Genomic DNA, 23647 nt, shown 5'->3' on the forward strand with positions numbered 1-23647 from the left:
AGGCATAGAATGCAACTGCATGAAGGCTGTGTCTCCTGAGGCGGGTGTGTAGTGGCAAGTATAGTTAACAAAACAGAACCATTGTTGACAGTCTGCATACACTCGTTGAAGTCTGCATTCCTATTTGTTGAAGAGGAAGAACATTTTCTAAGCATGGTACAGAGGCATGGTGGTGGCAATGTACATGGAAATGAGCAGAAAGGCTACATCATTGAGCAAGGAGAGCGTTTGTAGGAGATTAGTAAAATGCCAGAAGACTGTAAAACCTCTGGCACAGGTTGAACTGTGCAGATTCCTTTATAATCCAATTACAAATATTGGTAGTTGGGTGATAAACCATGTAGGAATGTCCACTGAGTGCGTAATAGTACAGTAGGTCTGCACGGAATCTTTCCTTGTGTGTGTTGATGTGTGTTGGAGAGATGCTCGTTATGACTTTGATAAGACAATATCTGGCTGACCCACATAAAAGGGGAAACATCTCTACCATGGCCCTTAGGAGCTCTGATGGAATTTCCTGCTGTTGTTCATCATGGATAATTATCCAGTAAATTTGGGGAACTTTTGATGAAGAATATAAAAATGCCCATTGGTAATTTAGGTCCAAATCATGGGCTTTATTAATAGATAGCTGTCACTTACTCGACTAGGTCACGGTAATTATTTGGTGTAGTCATAGCACAATTTGTGTAACTTAGATAGTGTTGTGGTGCATGTTAGTAACAGTTTTTTCTGCTTTTTTACATGGACTAACTCCTTCTTATTGACAACGATACCTGCTTTGCACCTGCAGGTGCTCTACAGGGTATTTCTGGTAGAGAAATCTAGCAGCAGATTCCTTAACTTTTGAATTCTACCCCTGGTGTCATACTGGATCTGGAAATTTTCCAGCAGTAACTCTGCACGCCGAGGGCTGGCCCCTACGACTCCGTGATGATGTCAACACCAGTTGTGATGTCAGTGGAGTCATGTAAGTCCCCTCTAGCCCGTGGACATCAGTTTCTTCTTTTACATGATGCAACATGGATCTGGAGAAGCGTTTCCTCAGGTCCTTTTTTCTGGCCTATTTAGACAGTTTTTGTTGGTTGGGAACAACGATTCTTTGTTCCCATGTCGTGAGGCTTAAAGACGTGTGGGTCTTGTATTCAGCAAATGTCAGCTACAGACCGGTATACCATTTGTATGTGGTGTTTGGGAGAACACCATGACACCAAGGACTGCGGCTCCTGCCAGAGTCTGAAGCCAAAGGCGCTCAAGGAACGCTGTATGAAGTTCCTGGCGGCACGTCTGTCATTGTCCTCGGAGACTTCATGGCCTCGGTCTTCTTCCAAAGGGGGGGCCCATTCACAGGGAGCCAATGGATCCCAGGGACCAATGGATCCCAGGGACTTATGTGAGCCAAAGCCAATCTTGGGTTTGTCGCTGTTAAGCGACGTCTAAAAGTAAGAGAAGGTGTTTAAAGTCACGGTACCCCTGCCTTTACTGCATGGAGATTCCATCTCCCATGGCTCCTCCCACTCGCCATCTGAGAAGGTCGCACACGACTCTACCCTGCGTCTCCCAATCTTTCTGGGAGCTGGTGGATCAATGGCCAGATGAGGGAGTACTATTACTCCCTACATCTCACCTTTGGACCCTGTTCTTCCTCTTGAGCTCTCTTGGGTCCCACGGAGGTGAGTGGAGCTACGCTGATGGGTTCGCCCTAGGTGGTACCATCTGACTCATTGGGTTGGTGCCGGTTAGTGTTGGCCGACTCCGCTTCAGCAAGAGGGTACAGCCCTTTGGGGACTCCGCGTCGGCATCCATTCTTGATGAACCAGCTCTGGCATTGACGTCGGCGGCTCAGATTGAAGTCACTCCTACTCTTCTTGTTGACGTCAAAGAGTCGCCTTCTAGGCGTAAATCGGCATCTGGTGTGGAGTTGAAAGAAGAAACTGAGGGGAATGTGGCATTTTCACTTCCTTCTCTTGATGAGACTTCTGGGAGTCACCTTGTGGAGGGTGATACAAGGGAGTTGGGCCCTTCATGTGATTTCTGAGATTATTCCACCTCTGGTGGAGGAGAGTTGAATATCTGCTCTTGGTGAGGCTAGTAGGCTGGAGTCTTCCCCAGCCTTGGTGCTACTTTTCCCTCCTAGTCTCGTTACTGAGGCAAGTTCCTCCTTTGCCGATATGTTGTGGAGAGTAGCTGCAGTTTTGGAGTTGTCACTGCCAATGGTGGAGCAGTCGGCCGACCCTCTGAGTGATGTCCACTAACAAGGTCAGGTGGGTGAAGAACCATTTCTTCCATACAGTGAGGCCCTTTTCGATATATCGTTGGGAACTTGGGCCAAACCTGATACAGTAGTCTCAGTGGACAGTGCTATATCTTGCAGGAACCTGCCTACTCCAGGAGACCCAGTTTGTCTCCTCAGGCATCCTACCACTCGGAGTCTGATGGTTCAGGCTGCTACAGCTTCAGAGGATATGGATTCTGTGCCTGAGACTCCTTTGAATAGAGTTCTAGGAGTCAAGATGCATGTGGCTAGCACATCTTTTCTTCTGCTAGTTCTGCTTTAAGATTCAGGAACACATCTTGTTTTCCTGGGCATTTTCACATATTTTGTGGGAGTCTTTGCAGACTGTGTTGCCATCTCTTCTGGATAATCTCCATTCTGATAATTAGCAGCTGATTAGAGATGGCCATCAAGCAACCAAGCTAATAATTAAATGTGGCCAGGATACTACTGATTCAGTAGGTCTGGCCATGGCATCTTCGGCGGTGCTACAGTCTCATACATTGTTAAGAACTTCAGGTTTTTCGGAGGCTGTCTAAGTTACTTTGGTCCATAAGCCCTTTGAAGGCACCCATCTTTTTGGGGCTCAGGCCGCCTCTGCATTAAGGCGCTTCCGCAAAATGACACAGAGTCTTAAATACTCTTTCTCTGCTTATATGTTCTTTAGTTGTCCTTATGCTTTGGTTGTATAGGTGATGCAGTTTTTTTATTTTTTCGAACTGGTCTTATTAGGGCACTGGCAAGTCCGCCTTTTGGATACACAACATTGGTGTTCCTGCGAGTAGCAGATGTTATTGTTTCACTAAAGTTTTTAACAGCTTATGTGGTAAAGGGTGCATGAGGTATGTTTTTCCTCTGAAAATGGGCTTTCAGTACAGGTTTTATATATCAGTGATCACTGTTTCACAAAGTGGTGTTATTCAATGGACCATTTGGTCTAACTTCCTAAATTTTGACTTGGTATTGCCATACCCTTCATTTCCAGTTGCTTTGTCTCAACATTTCAGGCGCCATCTTGGACTGGGGAAGGCTGGCGGTCTAGCTGTTCGCTAGTCCCGCCCTCCCTGGATACAAAAGGGTGCTTGTCTCTACCCTCGAGGTATTTGCTTTATTTGCTCTACTTCACCCTTGAGGCGGAAGCTGGGGGTTCTCTGCGCTACCTGCGCGCTTTCTGTTATTGTAGCACAGCGCCTCGTTATTGATTTAGAAAATAACACATTTTAAAATTGTAAATATTTTAATGTGGAAATAGCAAAATTTGGCCCCCACCTTGGCGCGAGATTAGCGTCGCCCAAGGCTCCTTCCTGACCGCCTACTGGACATCGCGCCGCCGCTATTAGGCTCATTTCTGGTGCCATCTTGGACTGGGGAAGGCTGGTGGTCTAGCTGTTCGCTAGTCCCGCCCTCCCTGGATACAAAAGGGTGCTTGCCTCTACCCTCGAGGTATTTGCTTTATTTGCTCTACTTCACCCTTGAGGGGGAAGACGGGGGTTCTCTGCGCTACCTGCGCACTTTCTGTTATTGTAGCACAGCGCCTCGTTATTGATTTAGAAAATAACGAATTTTAAAATTGTAAATATTTTAATGTGGAAATAGCAAAATTTGGCCCCCACCTTGGCGCGAGATTAGCGTCGCCCAAGGCTCCTTCCTGACCGCCTACTGGACATCGCGCCGCCGCTATTAGGCTCATTTCAGGCGCCATCTTGGACTGGGGAAGGCTGGCGGTCTAGCTGTTCGCTAGTCCCGCCCTCCCTGGATACAAAAGGGTGCTTGTCTCTACCCTCGAGGTATTTGCTTTATTTGCTCTACTTCACCCTTGAGGGGGAAGCCGGGGGTTCTCTGCGCTACCTGCGCACTTTCTGTTATTGTAGCACAGCGCCTCGTTATTGATTTAGAAAATAACGAATTTTAAAATTGTAAATATTTTAATGTGGAAATAGCAAAATTTGGCCCCCACCTTGGCGCGAGATTAGCGTCGCCCAAGGCTCCTTCCTGACCGCCTACTGGACATCGCGCCGCCGCTATTAGGCTCATTTCTGGTGCCATCTTGGACTGGGGAAGGCTGGTGGTCTAGCTGTTCGCTAGTCCCGCCCTCCCTGGATACAAAAGGGTGCTTGCCTCTACCCTCGAGGTATTTGCTTTATTTGCTCTACTTCACCCTTGAGGGGGAAGCCGGGGGTTCTCTGCGCTACCTGCGCGCTTTCTGTTATTGTAGCACAGCGCCTCGTTATTGATTTAGAAAATAACGAATTTTAAAATTGTAAATATTTTAATGTGGAAATAGCAAAATTTGGCCCCCACCTTGGCGCGAGATTAGCGTCGCCCAAGGCTCCTTCCTGACCGCCTACTGGACATCGCGCCGCCGCTATTAGGCTCATTTCAGGTGCCATCTTGGACTGGGGAAGGCTGGCGGTCTAGCTGTTCGCTAGTCCCACCCTCCTCCCACCTTCTCTCCTCCTACTCCAATGATGGATATAAACAACAGACTCTCCCGTCCGCGCAGCGGGCGGGCGCAGTGGGCGCGCCGGCGGCGCGCCGAAGGCACGCCAAAGGCGGGCCCGTCTGCGCCCGTCCGCGCCTGGCCCGGGCCGAGGGCCAGTCCCCCTGGTCCTTCTGGCCCGTGTGGCCCAGATTTACCCGGACCATATACGTCCTACATGCTTAGGCGTTTACGGCCAATAAAACATCAGTCCTGCACTGTATTGGATCCGCTATTCCTTGACGCGGGCTCCCCTCAAGTCTGTCCTTGCTGTCAACTGCACATTCCCCTTCACCTCAACTCCCCCACTCTGACTAAGCCCAAGACCCTCCCCTCCAAACCCTTTTTATTTGCTCTTATAAATGTCCGGTCGCTTGGGAAACATCGCCAGGACATATCCGAACTAATGGAGGATAACAATTAAGATATGCTGTTTATGACAGAAACTTGGATGGACAATTCGTCTGAACCAGATATAGTAATTGCAGTTCCTAAAGGATTTTCCATCCATAGACTGGATAGACCTCGCAGGAAAGGTGGTGGGATCGCTTTTATTGCACGTGACTCGTTCACGGTTAGAACAAACACAATCCCTCTACCATCCTGTGAAGCCCTGCAATTCTCTGTCAAGTTGACCCCATCTGATAATTTTAAAGGGATCTTTTTGTATCGTCCCCCGGGATCAAGAACAGGATTTATCTCTGATCTCAGGTCCATTTTGGAATCATCCGCTCTTGACAGCTCCTTCACTGTCCTCTGTGATTTTAATTTCCATTTTGATAAATTGGAGGACAAAGACACTGCTATGTTCCTAGGGGATATGACCACTTTTGGTCTACCTCTTATGATCAAATCACCCACGCATGATGGAGGCCATACTCTTGATGGTATTTTTTCCAACTCTAATAATCTACATGTCACTCAAACTTGTCCTGTCACTTGGTCAGACCATCATGTTATTATGGCGTCACTAACCCCTCATCAATTGGCTGTTCCCTTGAATCCCATCAACACCAATCAAACTTTTAAGGCATGGAACGATATTGACAGCTCCAGCCTCAAAACTTCATTAGTCACCTCCATGCCTTCTCCATCACAAGACCCAAATATTGCCAGCACTCAATTCTATGATTGGGTGGATGCAGCAGCATCTTCGCTGGTTCCCGTCAAACAACTATCCCGTAACAGATCCACCCCTTCAGCACCCTGGTATTCAGCTGCCTTAAGACAACAGAAACAACAGTGCAGGCAAAGAGAGAGGCATTGGCGAAAAGACTACGCAGAAGAGGCTAAAAATATAAAGAAACGGTAGTCAAATATAAACTAATGATTGACGAAGCCAAGAAACTATTCTTTAGTCACAAAATAGAAATAGCAAAAAACTCAAATAAAACCTTGTATGAGACTGCCAAGCAGTTAGCCCGCTACTCTCCTAATTTGACCCCACCTCCATCACAATCCCTCTGTGATGCATTGGCTAGTTTTTTCTTCAGCAAAGTTAATGATATTTATTCCGCCTTTGCCACTAAAGCCAAAAGTCCCTCCAAGATATTGCCCGATATACATACTGGACCCACCCTCACTCAATTTGCAGACATTTCCGATTCACAGGCCATGGATATAATATCCACCATCAGATCGGGCTCAGCACTTGATCCATGCCCTTTCAAAGTTCTAATGCCAGTTATAGATGTGGTTATTCCGGTCATAACTTCCATATGCAATACCATGTTTAGTACAGGTATTTACCCTGAAAGTTTAAAAAAAACCCTTATAAAACCTCTTTTAAAGAAACCACATCTTGATATGGAAGAACCTAAGAGCTACCGGCCCATCGCCAATTTACCAGTTCTGGCTAAAATAGCCGAAAAAGCTATGAACAAACAGCTCTCCGCTTTTTTAGAGCAACATCATTTACTTGATGAAACCCAGTTTGGCTTTCGCCAATTTCATGGGACAGAGACGGCTTTGATCAAAGCAGCGGATGACATTAGACTCATCCGTGACACTGGGGGCACAGCGGTTTTGATACTGCTTGATTTATCTGCAGCTTTCGACACGGTCGATCATACTACCCTGATTGACCGTATCGAAAGCCTGGGTGTTCAAGGGACTGCCAGTAAACTTCTGGCCTCCTTTTTGGCTGATAGAACCCAGGTAGTCACAATGGAACCATTTCACTCGTCCACCTTGTCTCTGCCATGTGGAGTACCTCAAGGCTCATACCTAAGTCCGACACTCTTTAACATCTATGTGTCGAACTTAGCCAATGTCATTCGGGCTTATGGGATGAGCCTTACTTCCTATGCAGACGACACCCAGTTGGTCCTAGTCATCAAGAACAATGGCTATAAAGTAGCGGACGATTTTAAATCAGGCATGGTAGCAATAGGGAGTTGGATGGCCTCCAATTGTTTAAAGTTAAACTCCAATAAGACGGAAGTAGTCATCTTCGGACCACTAACACCTGAGTGGTCATCCAATTGGTGGCCTTCCTCCTTAGGCCCCCCTCCCGAGCCTGTTAGCAAAGTGAGGAATCTGGGTGTCATTTTTGATGATCGATTCACGTTTCACCCACATGCTAACCAGATCACCTCCTCAGCCTTTTTCAAATTGAAGCTTATTAAAAAAATTCTCCCTTTTCTCCCAGACAAAGCCGGTAAAACTTTGGTCACTTCCCTCGTGTTGTCCACTTTGGATTACTGCAATGCTTTATTCCTCAACGCACAAGAAGGAGTCTTAAACAAACTGCAAATAATAGAAAATTCAGCTGCAAGGCTTTTGGGAAATATTCCCAAATATCACTCTGCCTCTAATACCATCAAAGAGCTGCATTGGCTATCCATTAAAAACAGGATAAAGTTTAAGACTCTATGCATCGTGTATAAGGCCTTGCATAATCTAGGACGAGCACATCTCACCCGCAATCTGATTCCCTACCGTCCGTCCAGAACACTACGCTCATCTTGTTCAGGCGATCTTGTGGTACCCCGTACAAAAACGGTTTCATGGGGTGACAGAAGATTCCTGGTATCGGCCCCAAAGTTGTGGAATACTATGACCCACGTGATTAAAGCCAGTCCATCTTTATGGTCTTTTCACAAGCAACTTAAGACCTGGCTTTTTAATCAATAGATCCTGTTCCTTCCTCCCAGGGTAAATAATTCAGATGCTCGGCGCCGAGACGCCCACGGGCCTTTGTTTGCACTTTAGAAATATCAAAAATAAATAAATAAATAAATAAACATTGGGTCTTTCCTTATGGGCCGTGCCTGGGTATTATCATACCATTTATTTTCATTTTCTGTTTATGTTTTTAAGAGTACATTTATCTTTTTTGGCCCACTGTTTCCACAGCCAGTTTCTATAGTGGCTATGTGCTTTGGCAAGGAAGATTTCACAGAAGAAACTGATGTCCTCGTACCAGAAGGGGCTTATATGACTCCACTGACATCACAACCGGAATCGTCATCATCGTCATTACGGAGTTGTAAGGCGCCGTTCCCCTCTCATACAGAGGGACTGCTGAAAAGTTTCCAGATCCAGTCTGATGCTTGGGAGAATTCAAATGTTAAAGAATCTGTGACTAGACTATGTATCTACCAGATAGTAAGTTACCGCAGGTAAGTATCTTGTTCATCTGTGCAACCACATTATTAGGCCTCAGGGCAAAGGACGATAGTTAATTTCAGAAAGTCTATAACCACATTCAAATATAATAAAAGATTGATCCTCCCTCCCTCTGCTCATGCTATGACTCATACTAGAAATAAACAATTCACAACCAGTGGTGGAGCTAAAGCTTCTCTAAGGTACTCTCAACACTCTTATCATAGTTTGAATAAGAGAAACGCTTAACACTGCAAGAAGAACCTACAAGATGAACGACACAACATGGAAATAAAAATAGAAGGTGTATTCTAAATATCCATAAAAGTGTATGGCAGCATGGCAGAATTCAAGAAAGTTTTTTGAAAAGTAGACAGAAGTCTTCAGACAGTCAAGGCTCTGAGTGGAGCTTGATCTGCGGAGGAGCAGCTATCCCTAGTGTGCAGAGGTTGAACCTAATGAGATTACATGTTACATGGTTTTTTAGATGTTCTCCAAATCCATCTTCCAGTTGAACTGTTGCATTTCTTGGTTTGCAGACTTTTTATTGTGTTTGTGGGTTTTTCTACAGGAGTGTTCTCCTGCTGGAGATCGGGTTTTGCTGCCTTCCACTGTCCCATATGAGTGTGTTCACTGGGTCTTCTGCTTAAAATGTATGTCATTGTCTCCTTGGCATTGTTACGCAGGCAGTGATCAGAAGGCTTTTCTGATGGGGTCTCTCAACCAGCATGGGTCTTAAAAACTTTTCACTAACCTGTGTGAATATTGTTGGTAGATCTTTGCTATTGTCATAGTTTGTGTGTCAGTGTCTACCTACCCTTAGCATGGAGACTGGTGTCTGCTGGTTGTGGCTGAATCTTTGAAGACAAAAACACCTCTTCCACCAACCCATGCTAACTTGTTTCCTGAAGCTTGTGCTCGAGTGAATTTCTCCATATTGTAAACAAAACGCATTTAACGGAAAAGTACAAAAGTCTATGCAAAATAACACGCATATAATAAATGCCAATGTTGTATAGGTAGTCATCCATAGGTGTTGGAAACCTTCAAGTGAAGTAACATAATTTACTGACTTAAATTAGCCTCACTCTGGATGCCATATTAACAGAGATTTATATGCTAATATTGAAAGGCCTATTCTTCACGTAAAGTTGTTATTTTGGCACAAGTTTTTTTATCTTTCACTGCAGATACTGTAACTTTCCAGAAGCCTTCTTTTAGATAAGTAAATAGGCATCTGCTTTGTATTAGACAACTAATAGTGAGGTTCTCACCTGGCAGAGAGGAGACAACAGAAAGGATGATTCGGGGGAAGATCAGTCTGAACCGCCAAATGTGGACGTAGGAACTTTTCAAGGATTATTTTGGTGGCCTTTTGTGAAAACGTGAGAAACTGGGGAGTTTACCTACTCTCAGGAGTTTACTGAAAACCTATTCGATGTTGTGAACAGAGAATGTGATACTCATTTTGATTCATAATTTACTGTGTTTATGTTAGCGTGTTTTCCTAGAGTAAGTCGTCATATACTGAAGATTCTTCTCTGAGTGTCTTGAGACCATATCTCTCTTCATGAGAGAATACTTTTTGAGCTCATTCTCATTTACTAGATACCTACTAATATGCGGAGAATACTTTCCAGCTTAACAATTCTCTTATTTGAAGTGCAAAGGCTTCATGCTTATGCAAATCTGATAGAGACTTCTAGCCGCAGATTCCTTACCTTAGAATTATCCCCAGGTGTCGGACTGAATCCAGATAATTTTTGTGAGCAGTACCCCTGCACACCGGTAGGTGGCATCGATCGGCTTTGCCTGGCGCCATCAGTGTAATCCATGCCAGATGTTACATGCAAGGTGCCTATATAGGTCCCAGCATGCATACATCAATTCTTTTCTTTCCATGGCAGTCAGCACAAATCCGTAGAGAGCTACCCCGTCAGCCACTTTTTGACTGTGTTTTTTTGATGTTTTGTCAAAAATGTTATGGGAGTTCCTCTCTTGGTGTGAGAGGGATGTCCACTAGGAAGACCGGCTTTAAGCCTCGCAGCACCTTTCATCGACAGATATCGGTGTTTGCTTCTGGTGCCTCATGTGAGACCACAACGTGAAGACCTGCGTTGACTGCCACATCATGCACCCCAAGGCCTTGAGGGAGCAGTCCCTCTAGCTCCTTGCCACTCAATGAGCCACACTGTGACGGTCTTGTTCCAGGTCAAGAAGAAGGTCCCAATATTGGCCACAGAGTCCACGTTCTTCATCACCCTCTAAGTCGTCGGGCCACTCTGGTAAGTTCCACAGGAAGAAAATGAGTAAGAAGTCGAAGAGGTCTTCAACTTCGCCTCGTCCATTGGCTGAGGAGTTGAGGGAGCGTTAACATTCAAGGCCTGGCTGCGTGGTTGAGCCAGCACCTGGGTTGCCTCCTTGCTTCCCCAAGTTTTCAAGAGCCAGAGCGACCCCTGCTCAACATCGAGAGTTTTATGAGGCCTTGTGCCTCATATATGAGCGGCCTGTATCCACTGGCATGTATTTGGGCACTGTGGGTTTGAGAGGGACCCCTACAGGTTCTACGCCAGCAGCCCCAGTGGCATGTTGGGCCCCTTGGATCCCACTGACGGCGTTGTACCCATTCTGATCCCGAATCCAACACAGAGCCGAAGGGGCGTTGTCCAACGCAAACTGGAGCCATGCCTTCCAGGCTGCAATCAAAGCCCTATTCCTATGGGTTAGGACTCTGGGAGGATTATAGGGGTCATTGACCCTGAAGTATACAAGCCCTTTGTCCCAAAATGGACTTGTATGAGGACTTGGCAGAGGCCAGAGGACTCGACACTTCCCCAGATACTGACATGCTTTATTCTCCTACACCGGTTATGGAGAAGGGACGGTCACTTGAAATGGTGGTGAGAAGGGCACCCGAGGTCCAGGATCTTAGCCTACCCTCAATGGCGGTCAAGGCAAACATCTTAACATATGTGCTTTAAGCTGGGAGTGACCCCTTCAGGAGCACTTCTCCCATTTAATGAAGCCCGTACTGACATCCTGCTTGGGGCCTGGTCCAAGGCCAGCACAGGGGCTCCTGTGTATAGGACGATTGCCCACCACTACCGCCCTACCTCAGGTGACCCCAATTTCATCACACAAAAACCTACTGTAGATAGCATGGTGGCCCAAGCCTCTACATCTCATTTAAATCCTTGTGCATTTCCTACCTCCACCCTGTTGGACCCGGCCCTTTTGGCAGGTTCACCCCGAGACTTTTTGCTTTTTCCTAGCCTGTTTCTGGAACCTGGTGTTAGTGATTTTAGGCCTCTGCGCACTTTTTCACTGTAGTACAGTGTAACCTGCTTGAGCTCTCTGTGTATGTGTGGTGAGTGACCTGCCCTCCCATAGGAATGAATGGGGAATATGTATGCCCATGGTAGTTCCTGATGTGTGGGGAGTGCAGGGTCGAGTTTGATATGTACGAACTCGTGAGATTGAATGCTGCGTAATGATATATGTGGCATGACTGTGTCTAGTGTAGAAGTGCCACTTTTAGAAGTTGGCTTATTTGTGTAATTTGTGTCTGGAGTGTGATTGGCTGGTGAGCCTGGTCCAGGAGTGCCTGGGCCTGCTTGTGGATTGACTGTCTGGTTTGAGGATGACAGGGGCTGGGGAGCCCCAGGAGGTTGTCTGAGTCAGCCCGTGGATGAAAGGCTGCATCTGCTGCCAGGGAAGTGGGAGGAGATGGCACGTGGGAGTGACTAGGGCTGTGCCTGCCTGACCACAATGCTGGCTCCATCTCCCGCTGGGCGACTGTCACCTCTGTCCCTGACACTGAAGAGAGTTCCCTAAAACCAGTTCTAGCTGGTTCTCACACTGCCTGCACAAAGACTTTAAAGACTTTTCTCTGTATAAGTAGGGGCTGTGTCCCCTTCCAATTGGTTCTTGTTTCTAACTTGAATCTCCCAGGGGCGTGCTGCTGCTTGGGCCCAGGGGAATCCATGGGCCCTGCCCAGCCCCTGGACTCCTGAAGGACTTTGCTCTGCCCGGGGATCCTTGGGACCTTCTTCCTATCCCCCCAGGACTTGCTGCATCCCCTGGAGAACTTCTGTGGACCCTTCTTGCTTTAGGGGTCATTTCTAGGGGCCTGTGGGTGCTACCAGTGCACCCAGCGCGATGGAAGCGCTTTATTTTTACTTGGACCTTCTGGAGTTGTATTTATAGTGCTTGGAAGCGCTTTATTTGGCTGCTAGCGCTTATGAGCGCTTTATTTCATTTATAGCGCTGGGAGCGCTGTAATTTCCCCCTCAGCGCGTGGTAGCGCTGTTGTGGCCTTCCGCAGCTGCCCATGCCGCATATTCACTTTTTATTTATTTATCTCGAGGGAGCCTACCCCTCGGATAATGAGACCCAGCCTACAAGTGCCTGAAACGGACCGCCGCGCTGCCCGCGACGACCCGGAAGTGGTTGGCCGGCCGGCCAATTGCAGCGCGGCCGGCCGGAAGTCCCACCCCCGCAGCCCCGGGAAGAGAAGAGGAAACGTTGCCTGCTGCGGGGCTCCCGTGTGTCCAGGGAGTCCCGGGAAAAGGAGGAAGCTATCCGGAGGGGAGAGAAAGCCCCGCGCTGCCTGAGGAGGAGCAGCCGCCGCCGAGGTCTGGTGAGTCGGGGCTGGGCCGGGTGAGGCGGGGGCAGTTCTGTTGCTGCTCCGCGAGGGAGCAGATGGATTTTTGTGGTGCCGGTGAAGGCACAATGTCAAGAGCGGTCCCGTGTGGCAGTGGGCCGCTCCAACGTGGAGATAGTGGTGCGGAAGGCCCGGCGGGGTACCCCCACCTGTGACTGAGTCCGGGTGCTCTGTCGGCACCCGGGCGGCCCCACGTGCGAAAGGGCCGCCCCAACATCCTGGGGGCAGTTCATGTCTAGAGCCTCGAGGCTCCCTGCCCACAATATGGTTTTAGAGCCCTGAGAGGCTCCTGGGCAGTAGTGAGATTTCGAGTCCCCCAGAGAGGGACTCCAACGACGGGGCAAGATTTGTTATAGAGCCCTGAGAGCCCCACGGTGGCACAGTTGTTTCAGAGCCTTAGGGCTCAATGGAGCATATTGTTTTAGAGCCTGAGTGGCTCCAACGCTTGGGGGCATGTGTATTTGTAGAGCCAGATGGCTCCAACGCCCCACACAGTTTCAGAGCCGGTGTGGCTCCAACGTGCGCAGAGTTTAAGAGCCTGTGAGGCTCCAACAGTGGGCGCAGTTTTGCTTCCTGAGGGCTAGTGAGAGCCCTGCCGCAGTTTTGTCTCCAGCTGCTCAGCAATTAGTGGGCAGCTGCACCGTTTAGGCGCAATTGGAGAGAGAGTCCCTGTGTGGGACAGAGGTGGAACAGTGGTGCCAGGCCTGCTACAGCTGCGCAGCACTTAGTGCCAGCTGCAACGTTTAGGGCCTTGTGATTGTTCCCAGGTGCCCAGCAAGTAGTGGGCACATGCTACGTTTAGGTTTTGCGCCAGTGGCGCACCCTGACTGGCGCTGCATGGAAGCGCGCCCTGACATTCTGGACACAGGGCTCTTTAGTCCCTTTATTAGATGGGGGCTGGTATGTGATTTCTACGCAATGTGATTTCAATGTTTTTAATAGTAATTGCTAAGGTGTTTTTGCGCTATTGAGTTATGTTCTGGCACCTCTTAATGTGTTTATGCATCATGTATCTTCCTTGATCTTTCACCTCTGAATGTTTTTATGCATCATGTATCTTTCTTTCCCTGAGCTGCACCTCCGAATGTTTTAGGCGTCATGTGTCTCCTAGCGCTGCTCCTCTGAATGTGTTTGTGATGCATCATGTGCCTTGTTCTTAACACCGCTGAATGTGTAGGTTTATGCATCATGTGTTTTTCCTTTACTACTCCTCTGAATGTGTTTCATGCATCATGGGTAATGTGTTCTTGTTTATACCCCTAAATGTATTTTATTCTTAGGTGGTTGTCCTCTTAGTACAGGTGGTCCTAGTGAGGTCCTGGTTCCTGTTACCAGTGGTTACTGGTTGTGTGCCATAGTTGCTAATTTGTGCTGCTATGATTTTTATTCTTTATTATTCTTTATTCTAGAAGTGCTATTTCTGATTCTGACTGTGGCCCATGTGGCCCTGTCTCCTGTAAATAATCCCTTGTGAATATTGCCTGTGCCAGTTGGCACCATGTATTCTGTGTGATACTGATGTGTTTTACAATACAAAAGTTATTTTATAATAATCTTGTGTGGAGTTCTTTTGTGGTGTGCCTAGGATGTTGTTGCTGTTGTGTGCTGGCGCAAATGCTTTACACATTGCCTCCGAGTTTAGCCTTACTGCTCGTGCCAAGCTACCAGGGGGTGAGCAGGCGTTATCTTGGCGTGTGACTCCCTTGCCCTGACTAGAATGGTGGTTTCTGCCTGGCTTTGGCGTCAGCCTTAGCCAACTAGAAATAGCCAGTTCTAACACACCCCAAATAGAGAATCCAAGAGGCTGGACATCTTGGTGTAGAATTTTTTTTCCCACCAGCCTGACACTGCGGTCTGTGAACATTACTTGCCTTGTTGGCCACTACTCCTATGCTTTATGGGACTCAGTTGCACAGGTGCTGCCCATGGTTTTGGAGGAGGCCAATGGATACTCTCCTAGGCTGTTGCCAATGGGAGAGATGCAGCTAAGTTCACGATCCAATGGGGACTGGATACCACGACCACGCTGGGCAAAGCAATTTCATGGACCTTTGGCCACCATGCCTGGTTGAAGACAACCACGCATGGTTGAAGACAATTGGCTTTTCAGGGGATGTCCAAGCGTCATTTATGGACAAGCTCTTTGATTGCTCTCTGTCTTTTCAGAGAAAAGGCGGTTTCAGCGATGAAGCTCTTCCAGGATGGCAGAGCTTTGGCAGGTCCTTGGGCCTTTCCATGACCTCTTGCTACCCCACTTCCACCTTTAGCTCCATTTGTGGCCACGGAAGGGACTTCCAAATGCATCTATACCCTCCAAGCCACCACAGTGCACAAGCTTCCAAGCCTCTACGTGGCCAAAGACGCGATACCCATAGGCCTCGTAAGTCAGGTAGCCAGAAGTTGGGCCAGTCGACCCCCAGGCCTCCCTAGCACCCACAGTGTCCAAACCCTTATTGTTTGCCTTCTTACTATCATGGGCATCCTGTCCCAGTCAGAGGCAGGATATGCTATCACCTGACCCATTGGAGGTCTATAACTTCAGACTGTCTGAAGGGCCTACTCCTTTCCCTTTGAGACTACCCCCGGCATCAATGCCACCTGCTAGCGACAGGCTGATGGAGGACCATCTGCCAGCAAGTGATGGCTCTCTTGGCCAAGGGACCCACAGAGAGGGTGCTGACCCCAGAAGTAGGTCGTTGTTGCTATTCCCGCTACTTCCTTACTTCATACTATCCTAGAGCTGCACCCTTTCAATTTCTTCCTCAAGAAAGAGAAGTTCAAAATGCTCATGCTTGCTCCAGTCCAAGCTCTGTCTGCCCTGGACCCGAGAGACTGGTAGCGTCGAACTTGCAGGACACATGTTTCCACATTTCTGGTCTGCCTGCCCACAGGATTTACCTGCGGTTCATGGTTGTCCACAAGCACTTTCAGTTTGCCATGCTCCCTTTCAATCAATTAGTCAGTTGATTTGTAGAGCGCATCTTGTTACCCATGAGGGAATCCGGATTCTGGCAGGGTCCAGTTGATTAGCCAAATAGCCAGGTTTTCAGTTAATTTCTGAACTCTGGAAGAGATGGGGAGGTCCGTAGATGCTAGGTAGGAGAAGGTGTGACCTCCACATCTTCTACGTTGTATGCAGGAGATGAGGTTAGAGAAAGGGACGTGGGGCGGAGGTGTCTGATGGAAGTTCAGGCGGTGATTCAAGTAGGCGGGTTGCCATTGTGTAGGGCCTTGTATGCATGGGTCAGGACTAAGCATGGGCGAATTTTGCGGATCTCGCGTTCGCGAATTTTGCGGATTTGCGGATTCGCAATCCGCAAAATCCGCGAATTCCCGCGAATTTGCGGATTTTTTTTTTTTTGTGTTCGCCCGTGTTTCTGCCAGTTCGCGAGGGTTTTTACAATTTCGCAATTTGCGAACTTACCTGTCGGGTCGCAAGTTTTGCGAACTTGTTGTTTCTACATGTCCAGCCTGTTTGGGACACTCTTTTTCATCACTGCCACTCTCTGTCACCACTGCCACTCTCTGACTACTCATGCCACCCTCTGGCCCACCCATGCCACCCTCTGTTTCATCACCACACCCTCTGGTTGTCCAGTGTACATTATTTTCGGCAAAGCAAAGCACACCTTCCCTGCCTCAAGTGACTTGAATTAATTTGGGGCTGATTAATGTGTCACAGAATATTTTTTTAGCTGGCACCTGCTTCCTTAGTGCGCCCTGATTAGTGATCTTTTGCACTTGCTAAGTGCTTTCATTGTTGCAAAATTAGTTACAACACCTGCCCTGCCCCAACTGACAATAATGAATTAGGGGCTAATTAATGTGTCACTGAAAGAATTTAGAGTTCCAGCCTGGCACCTGCTTGTCTGCTCCTTTAGCTGTAAATCAGGACCTTTGTGGCATACAGTTAAGGTCAGAGCAGGGTCACACAATAGTTGCAAGCAGGCAACCGAATTCTGGAGGGCCCCCTCAGGAAGCACTACAAAGAATCGTTACAAATCATGAGGTTGACCTTTTGCACCTGCTCATTGCTTTTGCTTTTGCTGAAATCGTTTTTCGTTTTTTTTCGCGCTATTCGCGGGGCGCGGCGTCGTGCGAAACCGACCGCGGAAGCCGCCAATTCGTGCGAATGAGCATTTTATTTTTTTGCGGCTTGTTGTTTCGTGAGTTTTTTTGCAGTATTCGCGAGCCGCTTGCAGCGCAACACGCGAATTTACCCCAAGGTCGAGTACGGGCGCGGCCATTTTGTTTGCGTGACGTATTTCCGTTTCCGCCCGCTATGTATAATCTCGCGCAGTAAGCGCATTGCGAGTAGAGGGTCGCACGAGATCGCGCGGGAAATCTAGAGGTTCGCACAAGATCGCGAGGAAAATCTCGCGCGAACTTACTTTTGCGCTCGTGAACGGGCGCCGGCCATCTTGTTTTTCATTCATTTCCTGTGTCTGGGCATGGTGTTTAATCCTCTTGGTATCTTTGCCATCCTTTGCTTGTTTTCAGTTTTTTTTTACGATTTTGCTTCTTATCTATCCCTCTCTTTTCCTAGCTGTATATTTTTGTCTTTTCTGCTATTTTTCTTTACTTTTAAACTACATTTTTAAACTCTTTTCTTTTCTTCTTCCCTATCCTATTCTTTCTTAATTTTCTACTTCTTCCTACCTTACCTGCCCAGACCATGGTCAAGCCAGGCGCCGTGAAGCTGCCCAGGCACTTGAGGGCCGCAGCGGCGGCGGGGAGTAGTGCTGGACCCAGTGGCAGGACAGCATGCGGGAGATTGAGGGGGGAGCAGGTGACGCGACGGGAGATCTTCAGCCCGGAGGAAGTGGGCGCGCTGGTCTACTTCGTCCAGCGCCGCCTGCCCAAGACCATCGCGGGAGGCGGCAGGATCGCGGCCGGCGGGTACAACATGCGGGAGCGCCGGAAGCGGTGGGAGAAGGTGTGCTGGGCCATATCCCACCTCTACGGGGTCCAGCGCACCTACAGCCAGGTCACCCATCGCTGGACGGACCTCCTGGACCGCGAGCGCGACCTGCTGGACCAGCTCGGCTTGGAGATCCCCGGGCTTGGTGAGTAGTAGTAGCCATTTAATCACTCACTACTATGATGTTTTCTCCTGCTCTGTGTTGTTGTATTGCAAATATTTGTTTTTTACATGGAGCAAGCCAATAATGCCGCTGATGACGATTACATTGTAGTTAAATTATATTTCAAAATCTTCTGTGCATTTCAGGTGCACTGCTCTCCTTCTCAGTGGCGTTGCTACTATGCTTATTTGTTTTCTATTTCGTGGTCTCATTGGCCTGAGTAACTATTATGTATGAGTGTACTTTACAGAACTGCGTAATGCTAGACACTAGGGGGCAGATTACATTTACAAGCCCCTTGCGCCACGTTTACGTTGCCTTGCGTGACGCAACAGCGGCGTAAACGTGCCGCATCCCTGCGAGTCATTTACAGCATGACGCATCTAGGAGATGCGTCATGTTATAAAGCCATGGGCCTGCACCACAATGGGTGCGTTCCTAGTACGCAGGGTGGGCGCCGCGGTCCAGCGGCTGTGCGCCTCGCAAAATTGCCTGCGTGAAATGTACAAGATTTAACGCAGGCACTTCTGCGACGCTGCTACGTCAATTCAATTCCTTATGTCTGCTCGAAGCAGGCGAAAGGACTGACACAGCATGTTAAGTATTGGGTGGCCCTGAGCATTACTGGAGTTGCATTGCGTTGGCGACGTGACTCCAGCGATGCGCCGCTCTTACGTGACGAGATGCCTCACGCAAGTGCCTACCCTTGCGCCAGGGCGCGCCGCATTGTAAATGAGGCACATCTGCCGTGTCGCAAGGGTAGTTTTGCGTGACGCATTTGATCTGGCGCATCTCTGGAGATGCGCCAGAACGCGTAAGTAAGTATGCCCCTAAGGGGCAGAATTGCAATTACCGTCGCATCCCTGCAAAGTAGCAGGGATGCGCCATTAATTGTGCGGCCCGCTACCACCACCAAACATGGTGCGCCGTATTTGCAATGCGGCGCACCATGGGCCCAAAACGTCACCGAAGCTTTACTGCTGGAGTTGCGTCGCAACGATGGCGCAGCTCCATCAATGCTCTGGGGTACCCTATCTCCCCAATGCTGGGTCAAGCCGTACGTCTGCTTCAAGCAGGTGCAGGGTTTGTGTGACGCATCATTGTCCTAAAGGTGACTGATTGATATTTTGTAGATTTCCCTCAGCCACTATTAGGATGTGTTCCAGCGCAGGAATGCCCTCCCTTGCGCCGGAACGCCCCCTGATGGCGCAGGGCTTTATAACGGGATGCATCTCCCAAATGCGTCACGTTGTTATAATATTATACGCCGCACCATGGCGCCCTTTTTTGTTTAGCTGCTGCGTCACAAAAGTCACGCAAGAACGGCGCAAAAGAGCCGCAAGGGCTTAAATCTGCCCCTTCCTTTGTAACCCTGACAATAAGAAAAATAGTGGCGGTGGATTGATAGTTTGACTATTTAAATGACTGGTAATGTAGCAGGCAACTGTTAGTGTTGTCACTGATCTGACTGAAATCACAATGGAGTTTGTCTGTCACTTTGCGTCTTGCCTGCGGACTGCTGCCTGCCAGTCCTAGGTGAACGTTTCAGTACTTTGTTTAGTGAGTTACGTGACTTTCGAAGTCACAGGTCCGCATATAAATGAAAAGTAACCATAATCAATATAATTTCGCAGAAATATTTTGTTATTGTTCTTTTGAAATGTTTGATTTGGTTGACATTGACAAGCAACAATCATCCATGTTTTCTGTTCTTTCTTTCATGTTGTACGTCAGCTCCCCCCAGGGGCGAGAGGAGGACACAGGAGCAGCAGGCGGCGGATGCTGTTCATCAACAGGGCCAGGATCGGGCAGGCGAGGGCTCCTCTGCTGGCCCCAGTAAGTTTTCATTTTAGACTAGTACCTATTTTTCCTAGCGTTCCTCATTTGACTTTTTTCAAAATTGTCTTTGCTCTTCTTGTAGACTGTATCTAAATTCTTATCCTGCCTCTACTATGACTCCCTGTGGTATTACTAGATTATTCTTATTAGTCTGTCTGTGTAGCTAACTAAGATTGCACGGTTGGCGAAACTCCCATGATTCTAGTCAGCAATAGCTCTATCAACTTAGTGCAGTCCTCTGGGATTGTCCATAATGTCTTTTGAAGTGTTCTATCTGGACTCATGCTTGCAAAAATTGCAAAACCTTTCGCTCAGTCACTCTAGTCTGGACCAAAAAACACAGATTGTATTTAAGTTTAAAAGCTTTATTAAAAGTAAACACATTTATTAAAATGAAGTCATAATAAAACTAAACGTTTAACTGATAATGGAAAAGTGGTTAGTGCTGACGATTAATTGAAGACATTTCTTGTGGTCGAGCCGAGCTCTCACCTGGTTTCAACTTGATCTTGTTGTTAGAAGTCCATCTTCTGTCTGTGTGGAGAAAAATGGTGCGTGTTAAAAAAACAGCCTTCATCAGTTGTGCCAAAAAGTGCAGCAAGACAACCTTCCCTGGAAAAAGGGACATTTTTTTTTTTAACTTTAACGACAGTCACAAATTACATTGTTTTCACATGTCTTCATTCCTAGACCAAATACTAGTGACTGCTTTATTCTAACATTCTTAAATGTACTTTGTAGGTGGAACATCTGGTGGCGGGGCCAGTGTGGAGGTGGTGGTGCTCGACACCGAGGCGGAGGGCGAATCGGGCGATGCTTCAGGGGAGGAGGCGGCGGCGGCAGCTGTGAGAGTTGAGACGGTGGTGGTGGCGGCCAGAGGTAAGCTCTTATATATTCCTTACTTATTGAGATTGAAGACTAGCTGGGAAGGCAAGAATATGAGATGCATGGCTGGGTGAATGATGAAGCAATGATGGGTGGAAGGACAACAGCCTGGGTGGGTGACACAGAAACTGTATGTGTCCATATACCTGGATCATGCTACTATCTGACTCTTAGATAGCATATGTGTATCTAGAGCAGGGGTACTCCTAGTACGGCCCGCGGGCCGGTGGTGGCCCGGCAAGCCTTCGTTGGCGGTGCGCTGACCTTGCAGACAATCACTGCTCCCCCGGCCCCCACAGAGCAGAGGCTTTTTTGTATTTCACCTGTTAGCGCCCCTGCATCTCCACTCTGACAATCACTGCTCCCCCGGCCCCCACAGAGCAGAGTGGAGATGCAAGGCCACAAAGAGGTGAAATAGAACTAAGCCTCTGCTCTGTGGGGCCGGGCAAGCAGTGATTGTCAGGGTGGAGAAGCAGGGGCGCTAAAACAAACAAAGCCTCAATAATATGTTAATGGTCTTTTAAAGACCTGTTAAGTACTTTGGTGTTGTTGTCTGTGTGTGCGCGTTGAGGAAGCGGTCTCAACCCGGGCTGAAGGCTGACACAGATAGACACACACACAGTGAGATGACAGAGGGGGAGGGAGAGGGAGGGCAGGAGGGAGAGAGAGATGGAGGGAGGGCAGGAGGGAGAGCAGGAGGGAGAGAGATGTATGTAAATGCTGGGTCTGGTGGCTCAGTGGATGAGGGCATCTGCTGCAGGGACCTGTGTGCAACCTCATGGTCACAAGTTATCGTTTTGCTTTAGCCCCGCCCCCTCTGACTCCGCCCCCACCAGTGCGGCCCTCGGCCCCAAACTACACTGTAAATGTAGCCCCTGAGAGAAAGTTTGTGAGTACCCATGATCTAGAGAGAGTAGACGGTCAGTGGATGAACTAAGTGTAACTTTGAAGAGCATGTAACACTAACACTGCACCCGCACGTCCGTTCCAGTGTAGGAAAGGCAAGGAAAAGAACTTTTAATTTTGTCCAAATACTACCATAAATAGTAGCAGTAGTTTGTATTGCAAGCACTGCATAGATCCGGTTATTATGGTGGCCACTCCCTACCTCTCTTAATAAGTTTAGTAGTACTCAGTCATTCATGTGTGGATGTATCACTGGTCACTCAATAAAAAGCAAAGCACCTAAAGTCATCCCATATATAAGCAAAAACATCCCATGTGAAGTGATAGATAATCAGATTATTTATCTTCTTCAATTTTCCATTTCTAGTACTCATTTCCACTGTAGGGTGAAAGTTAAATTAATTAAGCAGTAGCCCTTGAGTTGTAACAGAGTATTCTCAGTGCCACCCGTACTAGAAAAGTAAGAGATTCACCACCTGCATGTACTGGACGGGTACAGTAACGCAACGGCAACGCAAGTCTAGGTCACTCCTCATGGCGTGCGTCTCTTTTTCTCGGGTGCAAGTTTACCGCGCTGGCATTATGCCGGCTTGCAGAAAATAACGTACCAATTTTCCAAAACAAGAGATAAGAAGAAGAATAAGACTGGTGTACTTTCATAGTCGACTCCAATGGAAGTCCACAGTGCTCGTAGACTTTGTTCCTTAAACTCCCACTAATGTTAGAGCAAGGATGAAGAAGTGTGAGGTTAGATAGATACTGGCCTCAATAGTTATGTAATGCGCTTGCAAGTTGCTAGTTGTACTGCAACACAAATTTCTGCTGAATGATTGAGTTAATCTAAAAGAGCATTGGTTACAGACTATGTCTTTCTTTCTTCATATAGGTTCTCCTTCCAAACGGACAAGGAGGAAGGAGCTGGCTAGAGCGGCCCGGCAACGGAGGATCGAGGCCACTGTTGCGGAATATCGGCGGCTGGTGGCCCTGGAGGACGTGGAAAGTGTGCAGTCGACAACTACAACAACGTCGTCTGCATCGGCCTCCGTGGCCCCACGGGCTGCCACCCAGCACAGTGGTCCACCCAGACTGAGCCGGGCTGCCAAAGGCAAACGCCACCACCGAGCAGCAAGGCCAACAGCTGCCTCTCACAGGCATTGCACCTGCAAGGCAGTGAAGGCACGCCTGCGCCGCACCACCCTGATGGTGTCCCGCCTTCAGCAGGAGCTCGCCTTGCTCCGCGAGGAGCATGATGCCCTGGCCCAAAAAGTGAACAGCATCCACCCATAGTGTCCCTTGCCCCTTTTTTAGAGACTTTTGGGGGGTGGGAATTGGGAGTTGGGTTTTTGGGGACTTTTGAAGGACAATCGTTGGGGTTAGGGAGGGTCTTGCGGGAGATTATTTTGTTAGGGATATAAATATACTTTTTCAAACTTTATCTGAGCATACCTGTTTTTTACTGCTTGCCTGGTGGGTGGGGGTTTAACGTTGACTGTTTTCCTGAAAGTTTAGTTCCATTTTCTTCCTTTAAGTGTAAATGCCCAAATGTTTTCAACACTAAGTGCCTCTCACAGACTCAGTGAAGTGAATCCAAGAGTCCTAGGACTTTAGTAGTACTACCTTCAGTCTCTCGTCTCTCGTACTAATACTCCATTATACCCCCAAACCACCAAACGCTTATCTTACCTGTAATTTGTGTTTGAAAGTAGGGCTAGACCCAGGGCTGGCTCCACGGGAAACACCGAATAACGTTGGCAATCTTGGTCGGATAAAATTTCCTCATAGCGGTGGTACTATTGTTGTGACACAGTGGCAGTTGCATGCCTATGAAAAAAAAGAAAATGAAATCTGGTTTGTCCTCCTGAGCAATTCAACGGTACAACTGAGAATATAGCATGTGACAGAAGTAC

At 48.0% G+C, this 23647-nt stretch overlaps 2 protein-coding genes across 2 annotated transcripts in view; both read left to right on the plus strand.

The window, feature by feature from the left end:
• Positions 1 to 23647, plus strand: part of RP1 (RP1 axonemal microtubule associated) — a 2616437-nt gene that overhangs the window by 2489568 nt on the left and 103222 nt on the right. The gene's annotated exons all lie outside the window — the stretch shown is intronic.
• On the plus strand, positions 8130 to 23560 carry LOC147724181 (uncharacterized). Its single transcript, XM_086966607.1, has 4 exons — positions 8130 to 8377; positions 19798 to 19946; positions 20691 to 20828; positions 22627 to 23560. Exons 1-4 carry the CDS (start codon positions 8130 to 8132, stop codon positions 23025 to 23027), a joined length of 936 nt encoding a protein of 311 aa, XP_086822733.1. The 3' UTR covers positions 23028 to 23560.

This window comes from Lissotriton vulgaris, chromosome 4_1, assembly GCF_964263255.1.
Source record: "Lissotriton vulgaris chromosome 4_1, aLisVul1.2, whole genome shotgun sequence".
NCBI lineage: Eukaryota > Metazoa > Chordata > Amphibia > Caudata > Salamandridae > Lissotriton > Lissotriton vulgaris.

What these genes read in the sequence shown, in the direction of transcription:
- LOC147724181 (XM_086966607.1), top strand. Translation starts at nt 8,130, where the DNA reads ATGTGCTTTGGCAAGGAAGATTTCACAGAAGAAACTGATGTCCTCGTA. An exon ending in GGGCTCCTCTGCTGGCCCCA is followed by an intron (nt 19,947 to 20,690) that starts GTAAGTTTTCAT and finishes TGTACTTTGTAG; the next exon opens with GTGGAACATCTGGTGGCGGG. An exon ending in GGTGGTGGTGGCGGCCAGAG is followed by an intron (nt 20,829 to 22,626) that starts GTAAGCTCTTAT and finishes TTCTTCATATAG; the next exon opens with GTTCTCCTTCCAAACGGACA.